The sequence below is a fragment of the Myotis yumanensis genome, unplaced genomic scaffold (genome assembly GCF_028538775.1).
Source record: "Myotis yumanensis isolate MYYU_CA2020_CCGP unplaced genomic scaffold, mMyoYum1.0.hap1 SCAF_5, whole genome shotgun sequence".
In the NCBI taxonomy this organism is placed as follows: domain Eukaryota; kingdom Metazoa; phylum Chordata; class Mammalia; order Chiroptera; family Vespertilionidae; genus Myotis; species Myotis yumanensis.
The window spans coordinates 81879997-81901579 of NW_027223756.1; the positions used below are offsets into that span (position 1 = coordinate 81879997).

Sequence of the window (21583 nt, forward strand, 5' to 3'; positions counted from 1 at the left end):
AATGTCAACTCCTAATGTTCTCTTTCCTTCCCAATTTGCTCCACTCACAGACCTCCCTGTCTCAGTGGGTGCAATTCCATTCTTCCAGTTGTTCCAACCCCACACCCTGGAGACATTCTCGGCTTTTCCCCTCTCTCACATCCTGACTGACAACAAATTCTGGTGGCTCCTCTTACAAAATGTAGCACAACTGACCACTTCCAACCCTTACACTACTATCCCTACCCTGGTCCTAACAACCAATATCACACCTGCATAGCGTAAGCCAGTCCAAGCAGTCTGCCTCAACCTACCATCCATGCTCAACCCAGCAGCCATATGATTTTTTAAAATCCTAAGTCAGGCCATGTTATGTGTCTGCTCAAACCCCTGCAGTGACTCCCCAGTCACTCAGAGTAATGAAGGCAAACCCTTCAGTGGCAGAGAAAGCCTCACAGGATGACCCCTGATGCCTGTCCTGTGAGCTGCTCTGTTCCCCTCACTGGCTCTGCTGCAGCCACATTGCCTCCAGGCAACCTCCCACCTCAGGGTCTTGGTATTAACCTCACCCTCTGCCTGGGGCACTGTTTCCCCACATGTGCACTCACCTAACATTACTCACCACCTTCACAAATGTAACTTTCTCAGTGAGGTTTATGAAGACCACTGGTTTTAATGACAGCCCGCTCCTTCCCATACCCCTGATGCTCTTAATCCTGTGGCAGTTGAGCCTAAAATAATGACTGACACATAGTAAATAGTCAGTAAAAATAGGTTTGATAGGTTGAATAAACAAATGTGGTTCTGAAGGGTCTGCCAGTAACATTGTCTCCTGACCGCAGTAGATTGGCCAACGTGGAAAGAGGACATGCCTGTGCCAATTAGAATCTTTTTCTAAGTATTTTTTTTAACACAAAGCAGCTTAAATACATCTAGTTTCTATTAAGTAGTGAAGTTACCAGATGTGAGTAGTGAGAGCACCTGTTTCCCATGTCTCTTATGTAGAGGTAACCAGTCCGAGAAAATAAAGCTGATAATCTGAAAGGAAACCCTCACGATGGTTGAGCCCCTACGTGCAGTTGTGCCAGTGCACAGCCGAGCCTCTGCTCTGCTACGTTCAGAAGAATCAGGAGATTATCTGTCACTTGCCACCAAAGCTCACCTGTCCAGTGTGGCCTCATCTCCATGTGAGCCAGTATCAGGAGATGGTCATGCTCAAAGAGAATCAGCAAGACAGCTTTTCCACCTTCTCAGCTCAAGACTGATGGGTCAATTATTGGCAAATTGTAAATCACACAATATCCTGTCATAGGTCGGATAACCTCCTGAAGATTTTCATGTACTAAGCTCTAGAACCTGTGAATATGTTACCTTGGATGGCAATAGGCACTTTTAAATTGTGATTAAGTTAAGGATCTTCAGATGGGGAGGGTACCCTGAATTATCTGGGTGATTACAAGGGTCCTTATTAGAGGAAGGCAGGAGGGCTAGAGAGAGATTTGATGATGTTCTACTGTTGAGTTGAAAGATGGAAGAAGGCATCACAAGCTAATGAATGCAGGAGATTTGTAGAATTTGGAAAAGGCAAAGTAAGATTCTTCTCCAGAGTTCCTAGAGGGAAAGCAGCACTGATGATACATGTCAAACTTCTGCTCCCTAAGGCTGTAAGTCCCTTTAAGCCAGTAGACTTTTGGTGCTGGGGTCCAGCCCCAGCGTGTCCAGGGGTTCCCCAAGGTGTGGATGGAGTCGGCGGAGAAGGAATGACACGGAGGCAATGTTCAGGTGATCATCATGGCCAGGTTCCTCTTAGCCAGGTACCTCTCTTTATTGTCATCTAACATCTGTATATATACTATTTGGTTCCAATCCTATCCATTCTATACAAAAGGCCAGGGGGCTTCCCATCTCCATTCAAAGGTTACTCTATTGTTCCACTAAGCTACAAGGAAGTAACTGAAGGAGGTCACTCCAAGCAAAGATCAAAGCGACCAACCACCCCTCTGACTCTCAGTTAAAGGGTTTACTGATAAAAATCCTCACCTGGGGGAACAACTTTTCTCAAGAAGCATTAAGAGGGGGAGCAAACATATTAAGAACAGTATGCCATATACGCCAGGTCCTTTGAAACATCCCTGCAGTGACTGCCTCAAGCAGCCAGGGTGGATTGGCTTCCAGCATTTTGGCAATTTGTTATAGCAGCAATAGGAAACTACTACACCTCCTTAAAAAATGTACCCATCTCCTTGCCACTGGCTTAAATCAGGTCCCCATCATCTCTCCCCAGGACTATTTTAATAGCCTCTTAAATGTTTCCTGTACCTCAGATTTCTCCCATGTGGGAAAATTCTAAAGTCCTCACATTATACCTATGATGATGACATGGCCCTGGTGCTAAGTTGCTTATAAAATCCTCAGTAAGTCAAACTATACTATTAAGTAGAGGCCCAGTGCATGAATTCGTGCACGGGTGGGGTCCCTTGTGGTGGCCTGCTGGGATCAGGCCAAAACTGGTAGTCCTTCACTGCCTGCCTCTCCTGCCTGCTGTTTCTGCTCATCCAGGCCGCGCTGTGCCTTCCAAGGGTTCATGCCCAGTCATTCCTGGTTGGTAGCAGCTGCACTCGCCAGCTGTGAGCCTGTGAATCCTGCATCTGGTGCCTTTCATAAGGGCGGTGGTGGAGGGGGCGGGAGCAAAATGGACAAATTCCTAGACACATACAATTTTTCAAAACTCAACCAGGAAGAGTCAGAAAACCTGAATAGGCCAATAACAACTCATGAAATAGAAAGTTATTTTTAGAAAACCTCCCAGCAAACAAAAGTCCTAGACCAGATGAATTCACAGTCAAATTATAAACATTCAAAGAACTAATACCTATCATTTTGAAACTATTGCAAAAAATTCATGAGGGAGGAAGACTTCCATGCTGTTTCTACAAGGCCAGCATTATCCTAATTGCAAATCCAGATAAAGCCACTACACAGAAAGAAAACTATAGGTCAATATCCCTGGTGAACATAGATGATAATCCTCAGCAAAATATTAGGAACTAGGATCCAGCAATACCTTAAAAAGATCATACACCATGATCAAGTGGGATTTATTACAGGGATGCAAGGTTGGTAAAATATTTGCAAATAAATAAATGTGATACATCATTTAAATAAAATGAAGGAAAAAAAGATCTTATCAATAGATGCAGAAAAATCATTTGACAAAATCCAAAAACCATTTATGATAAAAACTCTCAGCAAAGTGGGAATACAGGGACCATGCCTCAAAATAGTAAAGACCACATAAGAAAAACCTAGAGCCAACATCATACTCAATGGGTAAAACCTAAAAGTACTTCACTTAAGATCAGGAGCAAGATAGGGCTGTCTGCTCTCACCACTCTTATTTAACATAGTACTGGTAGTACTAGCCACAGCGATCACACAAGAAGAAAAAATAAAAGTAAGAAGTAAAATTGTCATTATTCCTAGATGACATGATACTGTACCTAGAAAACACTAAGGACTCCACCAAGAACTACTGTATTAGATTTAAGAAATGAATTTGGCCGAAACCGGTTTGGCTCAGTGGATAGAGCGTCGGCCTGCGGATTGAAAGGTCCCGGGTTCAATTCCGGTCAAGGGCATGTACCTGGGTTGCGGGCACATCCCCAGTGGGAGATGTGCGGGAGGCAGCTGATCGATGTTTCTCTCTCATCGATGTTTCTAACTCTCTATCTCTCTCCCTTCCTCTCTGTAAAAAATCAATAAAATATATTAAAAAAAAAAAAGAAATGAATTTGGTAAAGTATCAGGATACAATACTAATATCTAGAAATCAATGGCATTTTTGTACACAATAATGAACTGTCAGAAACTAAAAAGAAAAATCCCATTTATCATTGCAAAAATAAAGTCCCAAGGAACAAACTTAACCAAGGTGATAAAAGTCCTGTACTCAGAAAACTATAGGATGTTGAAAGAAGAAATAGAGGAAGATACCAACAAGTGGAAGCATATACTGTATTCATGGACTGAAAGAATTAACATTATCAAAATGTCCATACTACACAAAGTAATCAATAGATTCAATATCTAGTAAAATACCGATGGTATATTTCATGGATCTAGAACAAATATTCCAAAAATGTATATGGAACCAAAATACCCCAAATAGCTACAGGAATCTTGAGAAAGAAGAACAAAGTTGGAGTGATCACAATACCAGCCCAGCTATCAAACTATATTACAATGCCATTGTAATCAAAATAGCCTTGTACTGGTACAAGAACAAACATGTAGATTAATGGAACAGAACAGAGAGCCCAGAAATCAATCCACATCTCTATGGTTAAGTTATATTTGACAAAGGAGGGAAGAGCATACAATAGAATAAAGACTATCTCTTCAATGAAAGGTATTGGGAAACTGGACAGGTACATGGAAAGAAAGAAAGAAAGAAAGAAAGAAAGAAAGAAAGAAAGAAAGAAAGAAAGAAAGAAAGAAAGAAAGAAAGAAAGAAAGAAAGAAAGAAAGAAAGAAAGAAAAAGAGAGAGAGAGAGAGAGAGAGAGAAGGGAGGAAGGAGAGAGAGAGAGAGAGAGAGAGAGAGAGAGAGAGAGAGAATAGAGAGGGAGAGAGGGAGGAAGAGAGGGAGAGAGAGAGGAAGGAAGGAAGGAAGGAAGGAAGGAAGGAAGGAAGGAAGGAAGGAAGGAAGGAAGGTAGGAAGGAAGGAAAAAAGAAAGGAAGAAAGAACAAAAGAAGACTACAGCTTATACCATACACAAGAATAAACACAAAATGGATAAAAGACTTAAATGTAAGTCATAAACCCATAAAAATCCTAGAGGAAAACAGGCAGTAAAATCTCAGGCATCGCACCGAGTAGTATTTTCTCTTATACATCTCCTAGGGCAAGAGAAGCAAAGGAAAAAAATAAACAAATGGGACTACTTCAAACTAAAAAGCTTCTGCACAGCAAAAAGAAAACACCAGCAAATTAAAAGGGAGTGCACTCTATGGGAGAACGTATTCACCAATGATACATCTGATAAGGGGTTCATTTCCAAAATATATAAAGAACTTATACAACTCAACACCAGAAATACAAATGGGGGCTGGAGCAGGGTGTAAGGGGTCCACTGGAGAGAAGTGGACATCTGTAATACTTTTAACAATAAAGATAAATTAAAAAAATAGATAGAGACCTGAAGAGACACTTCTCCAAAGAGGACATACAGATGGCCAATAGTCCAATGAAAAGATGATCAATGTCACTAATCCTCAGATTGATGCAAATTAAAACTGCAGTGAAGCGGGCACATCCCCAGTGGGAGATGTGCAGGAGGCAGCTGTTCGATGTTTCCCATCGATGTTTCTAACTCTCTATCTCTCTCCCTTTCTCTCTGTAAAAAATCAATAAAATATATTTAAAAAAAACTGCAGTGAAGTATCACCTCACACCTTCCAGATTGATTATCAATAAATCAATAAACAAAGTGACGATGAAGATGTGGAGGAAAGGGAACCCTGGTACACTGCTGGTGGGACTGCAGACTGGTACAGCCACTGTGGAAAACAGTATGGCGTTTCTTCAAAAAATTAAAAATGAAACTGCTGTTTGATCCAGCAATCCCACTGCTTGGAATATATCCTAAGGTTTCTGAAACACCAATCAGAAAGAATATATGCACCCTTATGTTCATAGTGGCATTATTTATAATAGCTAAGATCTGGAAACAGCCCAAATGCCCATCAGTAGATGAGTGGATAAAAAAGCTGTGGTACATTTACACAGAGGAGTAATATGTGGCTGTATAAAAGGAGCTCTCACTCTTGCAACAGCATGGATCGACCTGGAGATTATTATGCTAAGTGAAATAAGCCAGTCCTCCCCTCCCCTCCCCAAAAAAAGACTAATGTCACATGACCTCACTTATATGTAGAATCTAATTAACCAAATAAACTGATAAACAAAATAGGACTAGAGGCATGGATACATGGAATAGAATGACAGATCTCAGAGGGGAGGCTGGGGGACTGGACTAGATTAACCAAAGAACATATATGTGTATAAGCATAGCCTGTGAACACAGACAAAACTGTGGTGAAGGCCTGGGGTAGGATGGGGCTGGTTGGAGGAAGGCAAAGTGGTGGAAAATGGGGGGCATCTGTGATACTGTCAACAATAAAACAAAAAGAAGAGTGCTAGATAATGGAAATACACAATTTAATTGTGTTCTAATATGCCAATATAAATCAATTAACAATAAATGAAAGCAATGATGTTACTTAAATTAGCAACAAAAAGATAACCAAGGAATGAACTCCGTAAGAAATGAGAACTCCTATTAAGAAAAGCATGAAGCTTTTCTTGCTGACATAAACATGTTCAAATATGGAAATATTTTCATATTTCAAAAAATCAAAATTGCAAGTGAGATTAAAACATTTTAAAATTTATTTTTAGAGAGGGAGGAAGAGAGAGGGGGCAAGGAAAGCATTGATGTGAGAGCCAAACATCAATACATAAACTGCCTCTTGCACGCCCCCTATTAGGGATTGAGCCTGCAACCCAGGCATGTGCCCTTGACCAGGAATCAAGTCAGCAACCTTTCAGTGCATGGCAAGATATATAACCAAGTGAGCCACACCCGCTAGGGCAGCAAGTGAGTTTTTAAGTGGAAATAATAAATCTAATCTTTATAAGGAGAGTCTTCCTTTTGGATAGGTGACTAAAGGCAGGCAACTGAACTTCCCCTGGGATGGCATAGGGCTCAGAAGTAATTGAGCTGGACCAGGGACACTGACTTTTTCCTCCCGTGGTTCTCTAAGATTGTGAAGTCTGCAGGGAATAGAGTTCATGGACCAATCTGGTTAATTAAGAAGACTGTGCATTGAGTGCTCAAAGGCATACTACCATAAATAATTAGTCTGTGTCTTCAGCCTTTCAGGTTTCCAGTCCCTGTCCAGCTGGCTTCACATGTGTGCCTCTTCCTTTCAGAACAGTAATCTCCATCAGGAGGTCTGGCCCGAGTCTGTCTTTCTGCCAGTCCTGGGGACAGAGCCTCAGCCATCATTGCTCACCAGGCAGAAGAGGACTGGCCCTCCTTGGTCATGCGCCAGCAGAATGGCAGCCCAGCCCAGTGAGTGCCATGGGAGACAGTGGAGGGAGGAGGGCCTGGGGAGCGTTGTTTGCTTATGGTCAGGACAAGCAGGACATTTGGGGTAGACAGGTGGTAGGGCACCACAATGCAGTTTCTATTCCAAGCACTATGACGTTTATGTGCTTGGTTCTGGTGGGAGTCCAAGAACTTTCATTCAGAGTTCTGCTTTCCTCTTACAATAGTTTTAATTCCCATAGAAATTACCCCCGTGATGGCAGGAAACAGGCCTCTCTAAACTGTCCCCTAAGCCCTAGCCGGTTTGGCTCAGTGGATAGAGCATTGGCCTGCGGACTGAAGGGTCCTGGGTTCGATTCCAGTCGAGGGTATGTACCTTGGTTGTAGGTTCCTTGGCCCTGATGGGGTGTATTCAGGAGGCAACCAATCGATGTGTCTCTCTCACATCGATGTGTCTCTTTGTCTCTCCCTTCCCTTTCATCTCTCTAAAAAAGTCCCCTAAGTACTCCAAAATCATGAGGTGTTGATGATGAGGAGGAGGATGATGAAGACAGTAAGCCAGATATTGTGAGGACTTCCTAAGAGCCAGGCTATGAGCTGAGTGCTGTATAGCTTGTTCCATTTCATCTGCATAATCACTCCCCAACAAAGAGGAATGCACATTATCATCATTTTACAAATGAGCAAAGAAGCACAGCATTTAAATATAACTTGTACGAGGTTATGTGGTAAAATAGGAGTGAATTCAGGTTTGAATCCAGGCATCAGACTGTAGACACAGAACACATAACCATTATTCTCTCCTCCAACCCAGACTTTCATTTAACTTGTCAGGTCACTCCAGGCAGAGACCACCCTGTTCACTGTTCTCTTTCCTCTGGGGGTTCCTAGTGGACCTCAGCAGAGAGTAATGGATGCCCCTTGCTGCACTGATGAAAAGGAGGATAGCTGAGCTCAAAGTGGGCATCATAGAAAAATTAGCAGATTATAATTTAGGGCAGATCTTGCTCCTGCCCCACCACTTAAACTGTCTTCTTCCTCCTTCATTTCTGTACCTTAGCCCTCTCAATTTCCAGAAGAGACATAAATTAAGGGTCTTGAGTTCTATTATTAGGAAACTAAAACCAGTTAAAAGATATATCTTAGCTGTACTTTTGGTATAGACCCCTGAACTTCTGTGTTCATCTTTCTGAAGTGTCAGGAAACAGAGTGAAGAAATTTATCACATGGGCAATTGGAGACTGGCAATTTAGTTTAATTTTGTCTGCTCTGCTTATTATCTTGTGCAATATGGGGCAAGTTCTGGGTATCTCTGAACCTCAACATTGTCACCTGAATTGATCCCTAGTTGTTACAACTGCACTGCTGCAAGGATTAATCAATATAGTAGAAAGTACCTATGCGATTATATATGTGATGAATGTATAGAGAAAGGAAAAATACATTTAAAATATCATTATTAATATCAACAGGCTAGCTTTATGCACTTTGATTAAAATATCCTGTGATTTGAAGGTATGAGCTTACCAGGATCTCTGAAGGACATTTTTAAAGAATATTTTTATTGATTTCAGAGAGGAAAGAAGTGGGAGAGAGAGTTAGAAACATCAATGATGAGAGAGAATCATTTATTGGCTGCCTCCTGCACACTCCCTACTGGGGATCGAGCCCACAACCCTGGCATGTGCCTTGACTGGAATCAAACCTGGGACCCTTCAGTCCACAGGCTGACACTCTATCTACTGAGCCAAACCAGCTAGGGCATTTTATTTAGTCCTTGTTCAAGTACATACTGAGTGAATGAAGGAAAATGACTGAATCTCATTCATTTGTGATTCCTCAGAGCCTATCCTGTCTTTGGCACAGAGTAGCCAACAAAAACAAAAAAAATTCCCCGTTAAACATGAACTAGATCCTTAGTTTACACCAGCACAGAGTAGGCAAGAAAGCTTCTACCCACTGGGTGCTGTTCTGCCTGTCCTTTCATTCCATTCAGCCGTATTCCATAGGACTAGAGACAATGCAATAGGGACTATGTATATCTATGACATGAACGTCCTATGAACCTATTATTTTCCTTTTATAAGACATACATCATTCAATTGCCAAAAAATTCTGGCGATTTTAAATACTGAACGATTTTAAAGGATGGGAAAGGGAGGATCAATCTTACTTTGTGGACTGAGACACTTGTAGGATTTCACATTTAGGATACCAAGTCATTCTGTGTTCAAGTTCCTTGGGACAAGAAAGGCTTTGGCTTCTCTGCTATGTGATTAAATAAAAGTCATTAAATATTTCTTGATCTTAAATTAATCAATAACCTGCTACTGCAAGAATAATTGAATTCTGATTAAAATGCAATAGCTGAACATATTAATTGCCAAACTTCTGGGGGTATTAATCTCCCCATTTGTAGGTAAAAAATGTGATCAGAGAGAGGTTGCACACACACTAACTTTACTGTGTGAAAGATTGGGACTCAAACTTTCACCTCCTGACTCCTGTCCCAGGACTCTCCCATCCACTAGACCTGAATAAATATATTTTTTCTCAAGTCTGTTCTGTCTAAGATGAGGAAACAGAGCAAAACAATTCATTTTTCCTACTGGGACTCAGTGAGTTCATCTATGAATCAAGAGATGAACTAAGTGATTCATAGGGGTCCTTCTGGAATATATATTGTGGTCTATAGGATTTTCTATAAATAGCAAAGTTTTTTCCATCTCACTTAGGAAATCTAATATATGCAAGCATTATTTCCTCAACAATTCAAGAATTTCATGTGTTCTATCATGAAATGACTATTATTAGACAAACTTCGGGGCATCCTGGTTCTATATCTCAGCAATAAGAGTAGGTAATTGATTGCATTTGAATTTTTTTTTTTTGGAGAAAAATTTAGGCAACTAATAGTAAAATTCAATGTGCACTGATTTTTACAAAGCAATTATACTTCACACATACCTATCTTATAGTCAGTCTCACTTGTGTGATTTGGACAGGTAAAACATTTTGCATAGGATTGTCATTAAAATGAATTATAAATAAAATCTACACTAATAAAAGAGAAACATGGTAATTGGCGTACGACCGCTACCCTTCCCATTGGCTAATCAGGGAGATATGCAAATTAACTGTCAGCCAAGATGGCGGCCGGCAGCCAGGCAGCTGATGCGAACAGGGAGGCTTGCTTCCTTCAGTGACAGAGGACTCCAACCTTCCCCGCCTGCCTTGCGGGCCTCTGAGCTTCAGTTGGAAACATTGTAACATTTATAGAAAATAAACAAAACTCCAGAAACCTCCTGTCAGTCAGCCGGGATCTCAGAGCTGGAGTCGAAACATTGTTTCGAATACAGAAAACAAAGGCCAGAAACCTGCTTTCAGCCGAGCCTCAGAAAGAAAGCCGGCTCTCAGCTCCAGTGACAGCCATAGAAGGTAAATAAATGCCAGAATAAAAAAAAAAGAAAAAAAGGAGAGGTTTGGAGCTTCAGTTGCCCGCCAGCCTGAAAATGGCCCTCAGCCCCTCACCCAGACTGGCCAGGCACCCCAGTGGGGACCCCCACCCTGAAGCAACAAGATGGCGGCTAATTTGCATACTGAAGGCAGGCGGCAGCAGGCAAGGCTGTCTGCGGTCTGGGACCCGGATCTGTGACCCTGCCGGGCGGGATCAGCAGAGCCTCGAGGCCTCCCGGCACCGGGATCAGCGTGACAGGGGGCAGCGCCCCAACCCCCTGATTGGCCTTGCTCTGTGGGTGATAGAGGGCGGCACCCCAACACCCCCCACGGGCCCTGCTCTATGTGAGACGGGGTAGAGCCATAACCTCCCCATCGGCCCTGCCCTGAGTGTGACAGTGGCAGCGCCCCAACCCCCTGATCGGCCCTGCTCTGTGTGTGACAGGGGGCAGCTCCTCAACCCCCTGATCGGCCCTGCTCTGTGAGTGACAGGGGGAAGCTCCCCAAACCCCTGATTGACCCTGCTCTGTGCATTACAGGGGGGAGCTCCCCAAACCCCGGATGGGCCCTGCTCTGTGTGTGACAGGGTACCGAGCCCCAACCCCCTGATGGGCCCTGCTCTGTGCGTGACGGGGGTGGCGCCACAACCTCCCCATCCACCCTGCCTTGAGTGTGACAGGGGGTGGTGCCCCAACCCCCCAATCGGCCCTCCTCTGAGCCTGACCAGGGGCTGCACCTAGGGATTGGGCCTGCCCTCTGCCACCCGGGAGCAGGCCTAAACCAGCAAGTCGTTATCTCCCGAGGGGTCCCAGACTGTGAGAGGGCACAGGCCGGGCTGGGGGACTCCCCCACCCCCCACCAGTGCACAAATTTTTGTGCACCGGGCCTCTAGTTATAAATAAAATAAAATGAAGTCTATTCCTCTGGCAATAATATTCATTAGTTTAAAGGTTTAAACTAGATGCATGTAATTCACAGAAAGATTTAAAATATGAAGTTTTTTTTAAAAAAAAAAATCCATGAAGTTTTAATGAGAACATTTCAGGGATAACATGTGTAGTATGATACTTTGCAACTAAATTTTCAGAAAGACTGTTTTGAGTACAAAATCAATCCTAATGCCATGGAAACATTGGCAAGAAAATATACCCACCAAATTCACTGACAATGGTTGACTAGTGGGACAGGTATGCAGGGGAATGGGACAGAAACAAAACTGAAATGTTATTGGTAATATTTCAAATCTCTATAAAATATAAGTTCTGAAGCAAATATTACTGAATGGTCACTTTTTAAATCTGGTGAGTGGGTACAATGATAATAATAGATAACATGAATGAAACATTTGTTAAGTGCCTGGTAATATTCTATCGCAATGATTCTCAATTTTGGCTGTACATTCGAATCACCATCAGACTCACACATAGTAATTCTTATTTAACCGTTTCTAGGCTGTAGCTAAGGCATCAGTATATTTTAAAAGATTCACAGGTAATTGTAGTGGCCAATAAGAAGTGAGAGTCACTGGTCTATATTAATTTAATTTAATTTCTTGCAACAACCCTATAAAGTAAGTTCCATTTTTTATTTCCATTTATAAATGTAGAAACTATCCAAGCTTTTGTTATATTATTTTATGTGCTTCCCTATTTGCATTTTTCTCAAATTAAATCATATTGCTACCTGCCAGGAGAAAGGGAGTTTCAAGTTGTCTTCAAGGAGCTGGTTTAAAGAGAACTGTAATTCCTGTTAGTAGGAAGGATTGACATAAACAATTCTCAACTAGACTTAAAAAAAGGAGACATATGTAATACTCTTTGTAATACTTTAAGTAATAATAAAAAAAAGACTGAGTTTTAGTCATAGCTTTGGGACTCCCCTTGGGTGTGAAACCCCAACTGTAAATAAGATGGTTGATTTGATGAGAAAAAAATGCTTCACAAATTTTAGAATTAGAAACATGTTTAAACACTAAGCTAGCCACTACATATGGAGAGAAGCAAAGCAAAGAGCAGTTTCAAACACAAAGACTCCCTGAGATTGTATAGTGTGATATAAATAACCTGCCTGAAAAGCCTATGGGTAGGATTAATATTTGAAAATACTTTTTTGCATCTTTTAAAAAATATTTATTTATTAAATTGATTGGGCTGACATTGGTCAACATGAACGCATAGGTTTCAGGTGTGGGTTTCTATGTTATAAGATCTGTATATTGCATTGTGTGCCCACCACCCAAAGTGAAACCTTCTCCTGTCAGCACATATTAGATCTCCCTTCTTCCCCTACCTCCTTCTCTCTGGCAATCACCATACTGCTATTTATGTTCTCAAATTTCAGTTTTATATCTCACATATGAGTGAGATCATATAGATCTTAGCTTTTTCTGACTCATTTCACTTAGCATGATGTTCTCAAGGTCCTTCCATGTTGTTGCAAATGGCATTCTTTCATTCTCTCTTATTTTTTTAAAATATATTTTATTGATTTTTTACATAGAGGAAGGGAGAGGGATAAAGAGTTAGAAACATCGATGAGAGAGAAACATCCATCAGTTGCCTCCTGCACATCCCCTACTGGGGATGTGCCTGAAACCAAGGTACATGCCCTTGACCAGAATCGAACCTGGGACCCTTCAGTCCGAAGGCCAACGGCTCTATCTCTGAGCAAAACCAGTTAGGGCTCATTCTCTCTTATGGCTGAGTAGTGTTCTATTGTAAATATGTTGCACACCTTCTTTATTCAGTCCTCTGTCATGGACACAGTTGTTTCCATATTTTGGCCACTGTGAATAATGCTGCAAAGAACATAGGGGTGCATATATCTTTGAAAATAGATGATTTTGAGTTTTTAGTTTTTATACCCAGGAGAGGGATTGCTGGGTCGTATGGTAGCTCTATTCTTAATTTTTTGAGGATTGGCCATACTGGATTCCATAGTGGGTGTATCAGTCTATATATAGACAGATAATTTTTGACAAAGGAGCCAGAAACACACAATGGAAAATAGACAGTTTCTTCAATCAATGTTGCTGGGAAAACTGAAAAGCCACATGCAAACAAATGAAACTGGATTACAGTTTGTCCCCATGTACAAAAATGAATTTAAAATGAATCAAAGACCTAAATATAAGACCCCAAACAATAATCACATAGAAGATAATATAGGTACCAAACCTAAGGGCCTTGGCCATAGAGGACGTTTTATGAACTTGACCCCAAAGACAAGGGAAGTAAAGGCAAAAAAAAAAAAAAAATGAATGGGGCTATATCAAACTAAAAAGCTTCTGCACAGCAAAAGAAACTGATAACAAAACAAATAGCCAGCCAGATGGGAGATGATATTTGCAAAAAGTAGCTCCAACAAAGGGTTAATTTCCAAAATGTATAAAAAATTCACAAAGCTCAACACCAAACAAAAAACCCAATCAAAAAGTGGGCAGAGGGCCTGAAAATTTGCCTCTCCCAAGAAGGCGTACAAATAGCTAATAGATATATGAAAAGATGTTCAGCCCCACTAGCAGTTAGGGAAATACAAATTAAAACTAATGAGATACCACCTTACACCGGTTAGAGTGCACATTATCAGCAGGAAACGCAATAACAAGTGTTGGAGAGGTTGTGGAAAAAAGGGAACCCTCATTCACTGCTGGTGGGAATGTATACTGGTAAAATCACTATGAAAAGACTTTTGAAAGAAAACACAGCTCTAGCCAGTTTGGCTCAGTGGAGAGAGCGTCAGCCTGCGGACTAAAGGGTCCCAGGTTTGATTCCTCCCAAGGGCACATGCCCAGGTTGCATGCTCAATCCCCGCCCCCTGCCAGTAGGGATCCTACAGGAGGCAGCCAATCAATGATTCTCTCTCATCATTGATGTTTCTATCTCTCTCTCCCTTCCTCTCTGCAATCAATAAAATATATATTAAAAAGAAAAAAAAAGAACACACATATTTGAGTGAACACTTATTTCCATTGAGAATGGATACTGAGGAAAACCAAATGATAATAAAAATCCAGGATGATAACTGTCATATAAAAATTCTAACTGATTAAATACATTTGACCTTAATTTAGAATACCGGTAAAGATATAAACATGTATAAATATTCCTAATTAAAGACTTTTTTGGCATAGCATTTGGGTAAATTAAAGTATATTTGCTTCCCAGTGTCTTTGACTAGTGATTTAAATAAAATGTTATTGATTGGTTTTAGAGAGAGAAGAAGGGAGAGAGCGAAACATCAATTTGTTGTTCCACTTATTGATGCATTCATTGGTTGACTCTTATATGTGTTCTGACTAGGAATTGAACCTACAAACTTGGTGTATCAGGAGAACTCTAACCAACTGAGCTACCGCAAAGGGCTGGAGTGATTTCTTTTAAGGAATATTTCTTATTCCATATATTTCCTTCAGGAGGAAACTAATATTTATTGTGTTCATGACTTTATTAACTCTATTAACTTTAATGTTTCTAAAGTAGGCATGCATAGAAAAAGGTAAATACCCAAGAAATCAATGAGGAAAAATTCTTCTGAGGTACTGAGTTTGCCACCTCTCATTAAGTATAAATGCTTCATTTTGATTTGACTGAATCCAAAATATGTACTCAGCACTGGTTGCCTGTGTAGTTGTTTCATTACTCTAAGCATCTTTCCTTTTTTAGGAGGTGTCTCAGCCCCATGGAACTAAAGAATCTAACACGTATCTCAGAATTCTTCCTCCTGGGTCTCTCAGATGACCTGGAACTGCAGCCTCTGCTCGTGGGGATCTTCCTGTCCATGTACCTGATTGCCGTGTTGGGGAACATGCTCATCATCCTGACTGTCAGCTCTGACTCCCACCTGCACACCCCCATGTACTTCTTCCTCTGCAACCTGTCCTTGGTGGACATCGGTTTCATTTCTACCACTGTTCCAAAGATGGCTGTGGGCATCCTAACTCACAGCAGAGTCATCTCCTATGGGGGCTGCCTGACACAGATGTCTTTTTTTATCCTTTTTGGATGTATGGATGGCATGCTTTTGACTGCGATGGCCTATGACCGGTTTGTGGCCATCTGTCACCCTCTGCACTACTCAGCCATCATGAACCCACGCCTCTGCTGCTTCTTAGTTTTGATGTCATTTTTCATCAGCCTTTTGGACTCTCAGCTGCACAATTTGATGGTATTACAGTTTACCTGCTTCAAGGATGCAAACATTTCTAATTTCTTCTGTGATCCTTCTCAACTCCTTCATCTTGCCTGCTCTGACACCATCACTAATGACATAGTCATGTATTTTGTTGGCGCCATCTTTGGTGGTGGTCCAATCGCAGGGATCGTTTGCTCTTACTATAAAATAGTTTCCTCCATTCTGAGAGTTCCATCGATAGGTGGGAAGTATAAAGCCTTCTCCACCTGTGGTTCTCACCTGTCAGTTGTTTGCTTATTTTATGGAACAGCTATTGGAGTTTACCTGGGATCAGCACTGTTACCTTCCCCCAGGAAGGACGTGGTGGCCTCAGTGATGTACACTGTAGTTACCCCCATGCTGAACCCTTTCATTTACAGTCTGAGGAACAGGGACATTAAGAGTGCCCTATGGAGGCTCTACAGCAAATAATCTAATGTGAATATCTCTGCAATCCTTTTTGGAGTACGATTGGTAAAACCAACAAAACCAAACAGGTAGACCAGTGAATACACTTTTCTTGGTCACATTCTTTTTTTGTCTCATAGTTTGCATGCCTCTCCATGCCTCACATATGAACTTTACATCTTTCCATTTGTCTTTAATTGAATTGGCAGAGTATCCTGGGATCCTTTATACATTGAATAATTGAATGAGAGGTTCTCCTCATTGATTCTGATATCCAGGTGAAATGCACAATTTTCGTAGTATATACTTAAACTTTACTTCTTTCCCCGTAGTTTTAGAGTATTTCTATACAAATTTGCATCTGTCAAATATATTTACTGAGGTAATTTCTGATTATGAAGTTCACTGTTTTTCAGTTGTGGATTTTATTGGAATCCGCTTGGTGATATATAAACACTGGTGACCGGGTCTTTTGGAGGAGTTCGTCAAGATGATGTAACTGCCAGTGGACCCAAGAGCTGGATTGTGGAATCAGAAACCCTAACCCTCTCCCCTGTGCTTGGATTGTTCGTCTCACTTGCCTACCCTGAGCGAGAAGCTAGCCTTAGGAGACTATCTGGATGTATACATGACTGAATGCAGTTGGATTGTCAAACATCAGAGGGAAGGCAGGGGAGAGTGAATGGGGGTGGTGCGGACAGGGGGGAAGAGATCAATGAATGAACTCATATGCATATATGCATAACCCATAGACACAGACAATAGGGTGGTGAAGGCTTGGGGGTGCGGGTGTGTGCAATGAGGGAAAAAAGGGACATATGCAATGCTTTCAACAATAAAGATTTATTTTTTAAAAAGGCCTTTACTGTATATAAATGTTTAAAACTTTTTAAAATGTCTTTCTTGATTAAGGTATTACATATGTGTACTTATCCACCCAGTACTCCCACCCACAACCCCTCAACTCAAGTCATCACTCCCCTGTTGTTTGTCTCCACTGGTTAGGCTTATATGCATGCATATAAGTCCTTTGGTTGATCTATCCCCTATACCCCCACCCTCCCCTACCTTCCCTTTGAGGTTTGATGGTCTGATCAATGCTTCTCTGTCTCTGGATCTGGTTTTGTTCATCAGTTTATGTTGTTCATTATATTCCATAAATAAGTGAGATCGTGTGATATTTATCTTTCTCTGACTGGCTTATTTCACTTAGCATAATGCTCTCCAGTTCCATCCATGCTGTTACAAATGGTAAGATAAATTTGGTGCATTCCTAGATTCGTACAATCTTCCAAATGAAATCAGGAAAAAAAAATTTGAATAGACAGATTACAACTAATGAAATGGAAGCAGTAACAAAAAAAAAACTCCCAACAAACAAAAGATGTCTCAATAAATTTAAGAAGTTTGATATCATATCAAGCATCTTCTCTGACCATAATGGTATAAAACTAGAAATTAATCACAAGGTAAAAAAAAAAGAAAAACAAAGAAAGACATGGATGCTATATAGTATGTTACTAAACAATGAATGGTTTAATGGGGAGATCAGGGAGGAAATAAAAAGATACCTGGAGACAAATTGCAAAAGCAGTCCCAAGACATAATTCATAGCAATACAGACCCATCTCAAGGAAAAAGAAAAATATGAAATAAACAATCTAAATTTACACTAACTGGAACTAGAAAAAGAATAAAAAGCAAAGCCCAAAGTGAGTAAAAGAAAGGAAACAATATAGATTAGAGCAGAAATACATAAAATAGAGTTTAAAAAAATACAAAAGATAAATGACACCGAAAGCTGTTTTCTTTTTGTAGAAATAAACAAGCTTGACCTACTTTTAATCAGACTTATCAAGAAATAAAGAGAGGACCCAAATACAGAAAATCAGAAATTAAAGAGGAGCCATAACAACTTACTCGACATAAATACAAGGGATACTAAGAAAATAGTAGGAACAATTGTATCCCAACAAATAAAACAATCTGGATGACATGAACACATTCCTAGAAATGCACAGTTTTCCAAAACTGAATCAGGAAAAAATTTGAATAGATAGATTGCAACTAATGAAATTGAAGCAGTAACCAAAAACTCCCAACAAACAAAGTCCTGGACCAGATTATGTCACAGGTGAACTTTACCAACTATTTAAAGAAGAACTAAAACCTATTCTTCTCAAAGGATTTCAAAAAGTTCAAGAAAAGAGAAGACTCCCTAGCTCATTTAAAGAGGCCAGCATTATCCTGATTCCAAATCCAGATAAAGACTGTACAATGAGCCGAAACCGGTTTGGCTCAGTGGATAGAGCGTCGGCCTGCGGACTGAAGGGTCCCAGGTTTGATTCCAGTCAAGGGCATGTACCTTGGTTGTGGGCACATCCCCAGTGGAAGGTGTGCAGGAGGCAGCTGATCGATATTTCTCTCTCATCGATGTTTCTAACTCTCTATCTCTCTCCCTTCCTCTGTGTAAAAAATCAATAAAATATATTTTTAAAAAAAAGACTGTACAATGAATGAAAATTATAGCCAATATCCCTGATGAACATAGATGTTAAATTACTCACCAAAATATTAGCAAATGGAACCCAGAGATGCATTAAAATAATTATGTGCTCTAATTAAGTGGAATTTATTCCAGGGATGCAAGGTTGATGCAACAGTCACAAGTCAATAAACCTGGGACATCACATAAACAAAATGAAGGACAAGAACGGCATGATCATGTCAATAGGTGCAGAAAAAGCATTCGATATAATGCTGCACCCTTTTATGATAAAAACTCAGTAAAGTGGGAATAGAGGGAACACACCTCAGCATAATAAAGGCCATAAGAACAAAAGGAAATTTGCCATAGCTGTGTGATTGAGTTGGTTGGAGCATTGTCCCATACACCAAAAGGTTGCAAGTTCGATTCCCAGCCAGGGTACATACCTAGGGTGTGGGTTCAGTCCCTGGTCAGGGTGCGTGCAGGAGGCAACCAACTGATGTGTCTCACATCAATGTCTCTCTTACTCTTTCCTGTCCTCTCTCTCTAAAGTTAATTTTAAAAATACCATTGGTGAGGATTTAAGAAAAAAAGTAAGTTTTACCTCTTATGACAGAATGGATGAACCTGGAGAGTATTTTTTTAAGTTTTTTTTCTCTTATTTTGTTTTATTATATATTTTTTAGCCTGGAGAGTTTTATGCTATGTGAAATAGGCCAGTCAGGGAAAGAAAACTACCATATTATTTTACTTATATGTGGAATCTAATGAACAAAATTAAGTAACAAAATGGAAATAGCCTCATAGATTCAGACTACTGACAGCTGTCAGAGGGAAGGGTTTGGGGGAATGGGTGAAAAAGGTGAAGGGATTAAGCATAAAACCCCCCTCGTAGACACAGACAACAGAATGGTGATTACCAGAAGGAAAAGGGTTTGGGGTGCAGTAGATGAGGGTAAATGGTTTCAGGATAAAAGTTGATGGAAGGATACTTGATTTGGGGTTTTGAGAACACAATACAATCCTATCTAATAAAAGAGAAACATGGTAATTAGCCATATATCTGCTACCCTTCCCATTGGCTAATCAGGGCGATATGCAAATTAACTGCCAGTCAAGATGGTGGCCAGCAGCCAGGCAGCTTGAAGCGAACAGGGAGGCTTGCTTGCTCCAGTGAGGGCAGACTCCAGCGTTCCCCGCCTGACTTGCTGGCCTCTCAGCTGCAACTCTAAGCAACTATGTTGCAAATATAGAAGCTAAACAAAACCCCATTAGTCAGCCGGGCTTTGTTGTGGTCCAACCCCAGCAGGTCCAGGGGTCCCCAAAGGTGTAGACGCAGTCGGCAAAGAAGGAATGACATGGAGATAGCCTTCAGTTGATCAGCAACCTAGTCAGGACTTCTAGCCAGGATCTCCAGCCAAGTTCTGGTTAGGATCTGATGTTTATGGTCTTGTTACATTTGTATTTATACCAGTCGATTTTAATCCTGTCAATTTCTATTGCGAAGGTTAGGGCGTTTCTTATCTCCATTCCAGGGAGTAAAGATTATGTAGCTTAAGCGTGATTGTTTGTAGTTAAAGTGATTAACTACCTGCCTGGCACTTAGTTAAGGGGTTGTATCCCCTCCCTAACCTCAGGGAAAAATCCCCACCTGGGGAAACAACCTTTCTCGGAGAGGTGACCTTGGTTAAAACACATGGCGCTAAGGAGAGCAAACATATTAAGAACAATATGCTATATATGCCAGGTCCCTTGAAACATATGCTCTGCAGATGTTTCTTTCCTGCAGCGACTGTGTCAAGCAGCAAGGATGGACTGGCTTCCGGCAGGGCTTCAGCAACATTCTGTATCAAATACAGAAGGTAAACAAAGGCCAGAAACCTGCTTGCAGCAGACAGCAGCCGAGGCCTCAGAGCTAAAGCTGGCCCAGAAACAAAAAAGAAAAAGAAAAAAAGGAGCAGTTGGGAGCTTTAGTCACTGCCAGCCTGAAAATGGCCCTCAGCCCCTCACCTAGACTGGCCAGGCACCCCAGTGGGGACCCCCACCCTGATCCAGGACACCCTTCAGGGCAAACCAGCCAGCCCCCACCCGTGCACCAGGCCTCTATGCTATATAGTAAAAGGGTAATATGCCTCCCGGCACCGGGATCAGCGTGACAGGGGGCAGCGCCCAAACCCCCTGATCGGCCCTGCTCTGTGTGTGACAAGGGAAGGTGCCCCAACCCCCTGATCAGCCCTGCTTTGTGTGTGACGGGGTAGAGCCATAACCTCCCCATTGGCCCTGCCCTGAGTGTGACAGTGGCAGCTCCCCAACTCCCTGATCAGCTCTGCTCTGTGTGTGACAGGGTGCGGCGCCCCAACTCTCCCACCCCCTCGGGCCCTGCTCTGTGTGTGACAGGGTAGAGCCATAACCTCCCCATCAGCCCTCCCCTGTGACAGTGGCAGTGCCCCAACCCCCTGATCGGCCCTGCTCTGTGCGTGATAGAGGGCGGAACCCCAAACCCCTGATCCGCCCTGCTCTGTGTGTGACAGGGGACAGTGCCCCAACTCCCCTATCGGCCCTACTCTGTGACGGGGTTAGCTCCTCAACCTCCTGATGGGCCCTGCTCTGTGCATGACAGGGGGCAGCGCCCCAACCCCTGATCAGCCCTGCTCTGTGCATGACAGGGGTTGGTGCTGCAACTTCCCTATTGACCCTGCCTTGAGTGTGACAGGGGGCGGTGCCTCAACCCCCCAATCGGCCGTACCCTGAGCGTTACTAGGTGTGGCATCGCAACCTCCCGATCCGCCCTGCTCTGTGCATGACAGGGGGCAGCACCCCAACTTCCCAATCAGCCCTGCTCTGAGCCCGACCAGGGGCTGCACCTAGGGATTGGGCCTGCCCTCTGCCACCCGGAAACAGGCCTAAGCCAGGAGGTCTTTATCTCCTGAGGGGTCCAAGACTGTGAGAGGGCACAGGCCTGGCTGAGGG

General features: G+C 42.0%; 1 protein-coding gene across 1 annotated transcript; it reads left to right on the forward strand.

Moving 5' to 3' along the window:
* The first annotated feature begins 15201 nt into the window (after positions 1 to 15201).
* LOC139009795 (olfactory receptor 7E24-like) lies at positions 15202 to 16149 on the forward strand. Its single transcript, XM_070413908.1, has one exon. The coding sequence runs from the start codon at positions 15226 to 15228 to the stop codon at positions 16147 to 16149; it is 924 nt and encodes a 307-aa protein (XP_070270009.1). The 5' UTR covers positions 15202 to 15225.
* The last annotated feature ends 5434 nt before the right edge of the window (positions 16150 to 21583 follow it).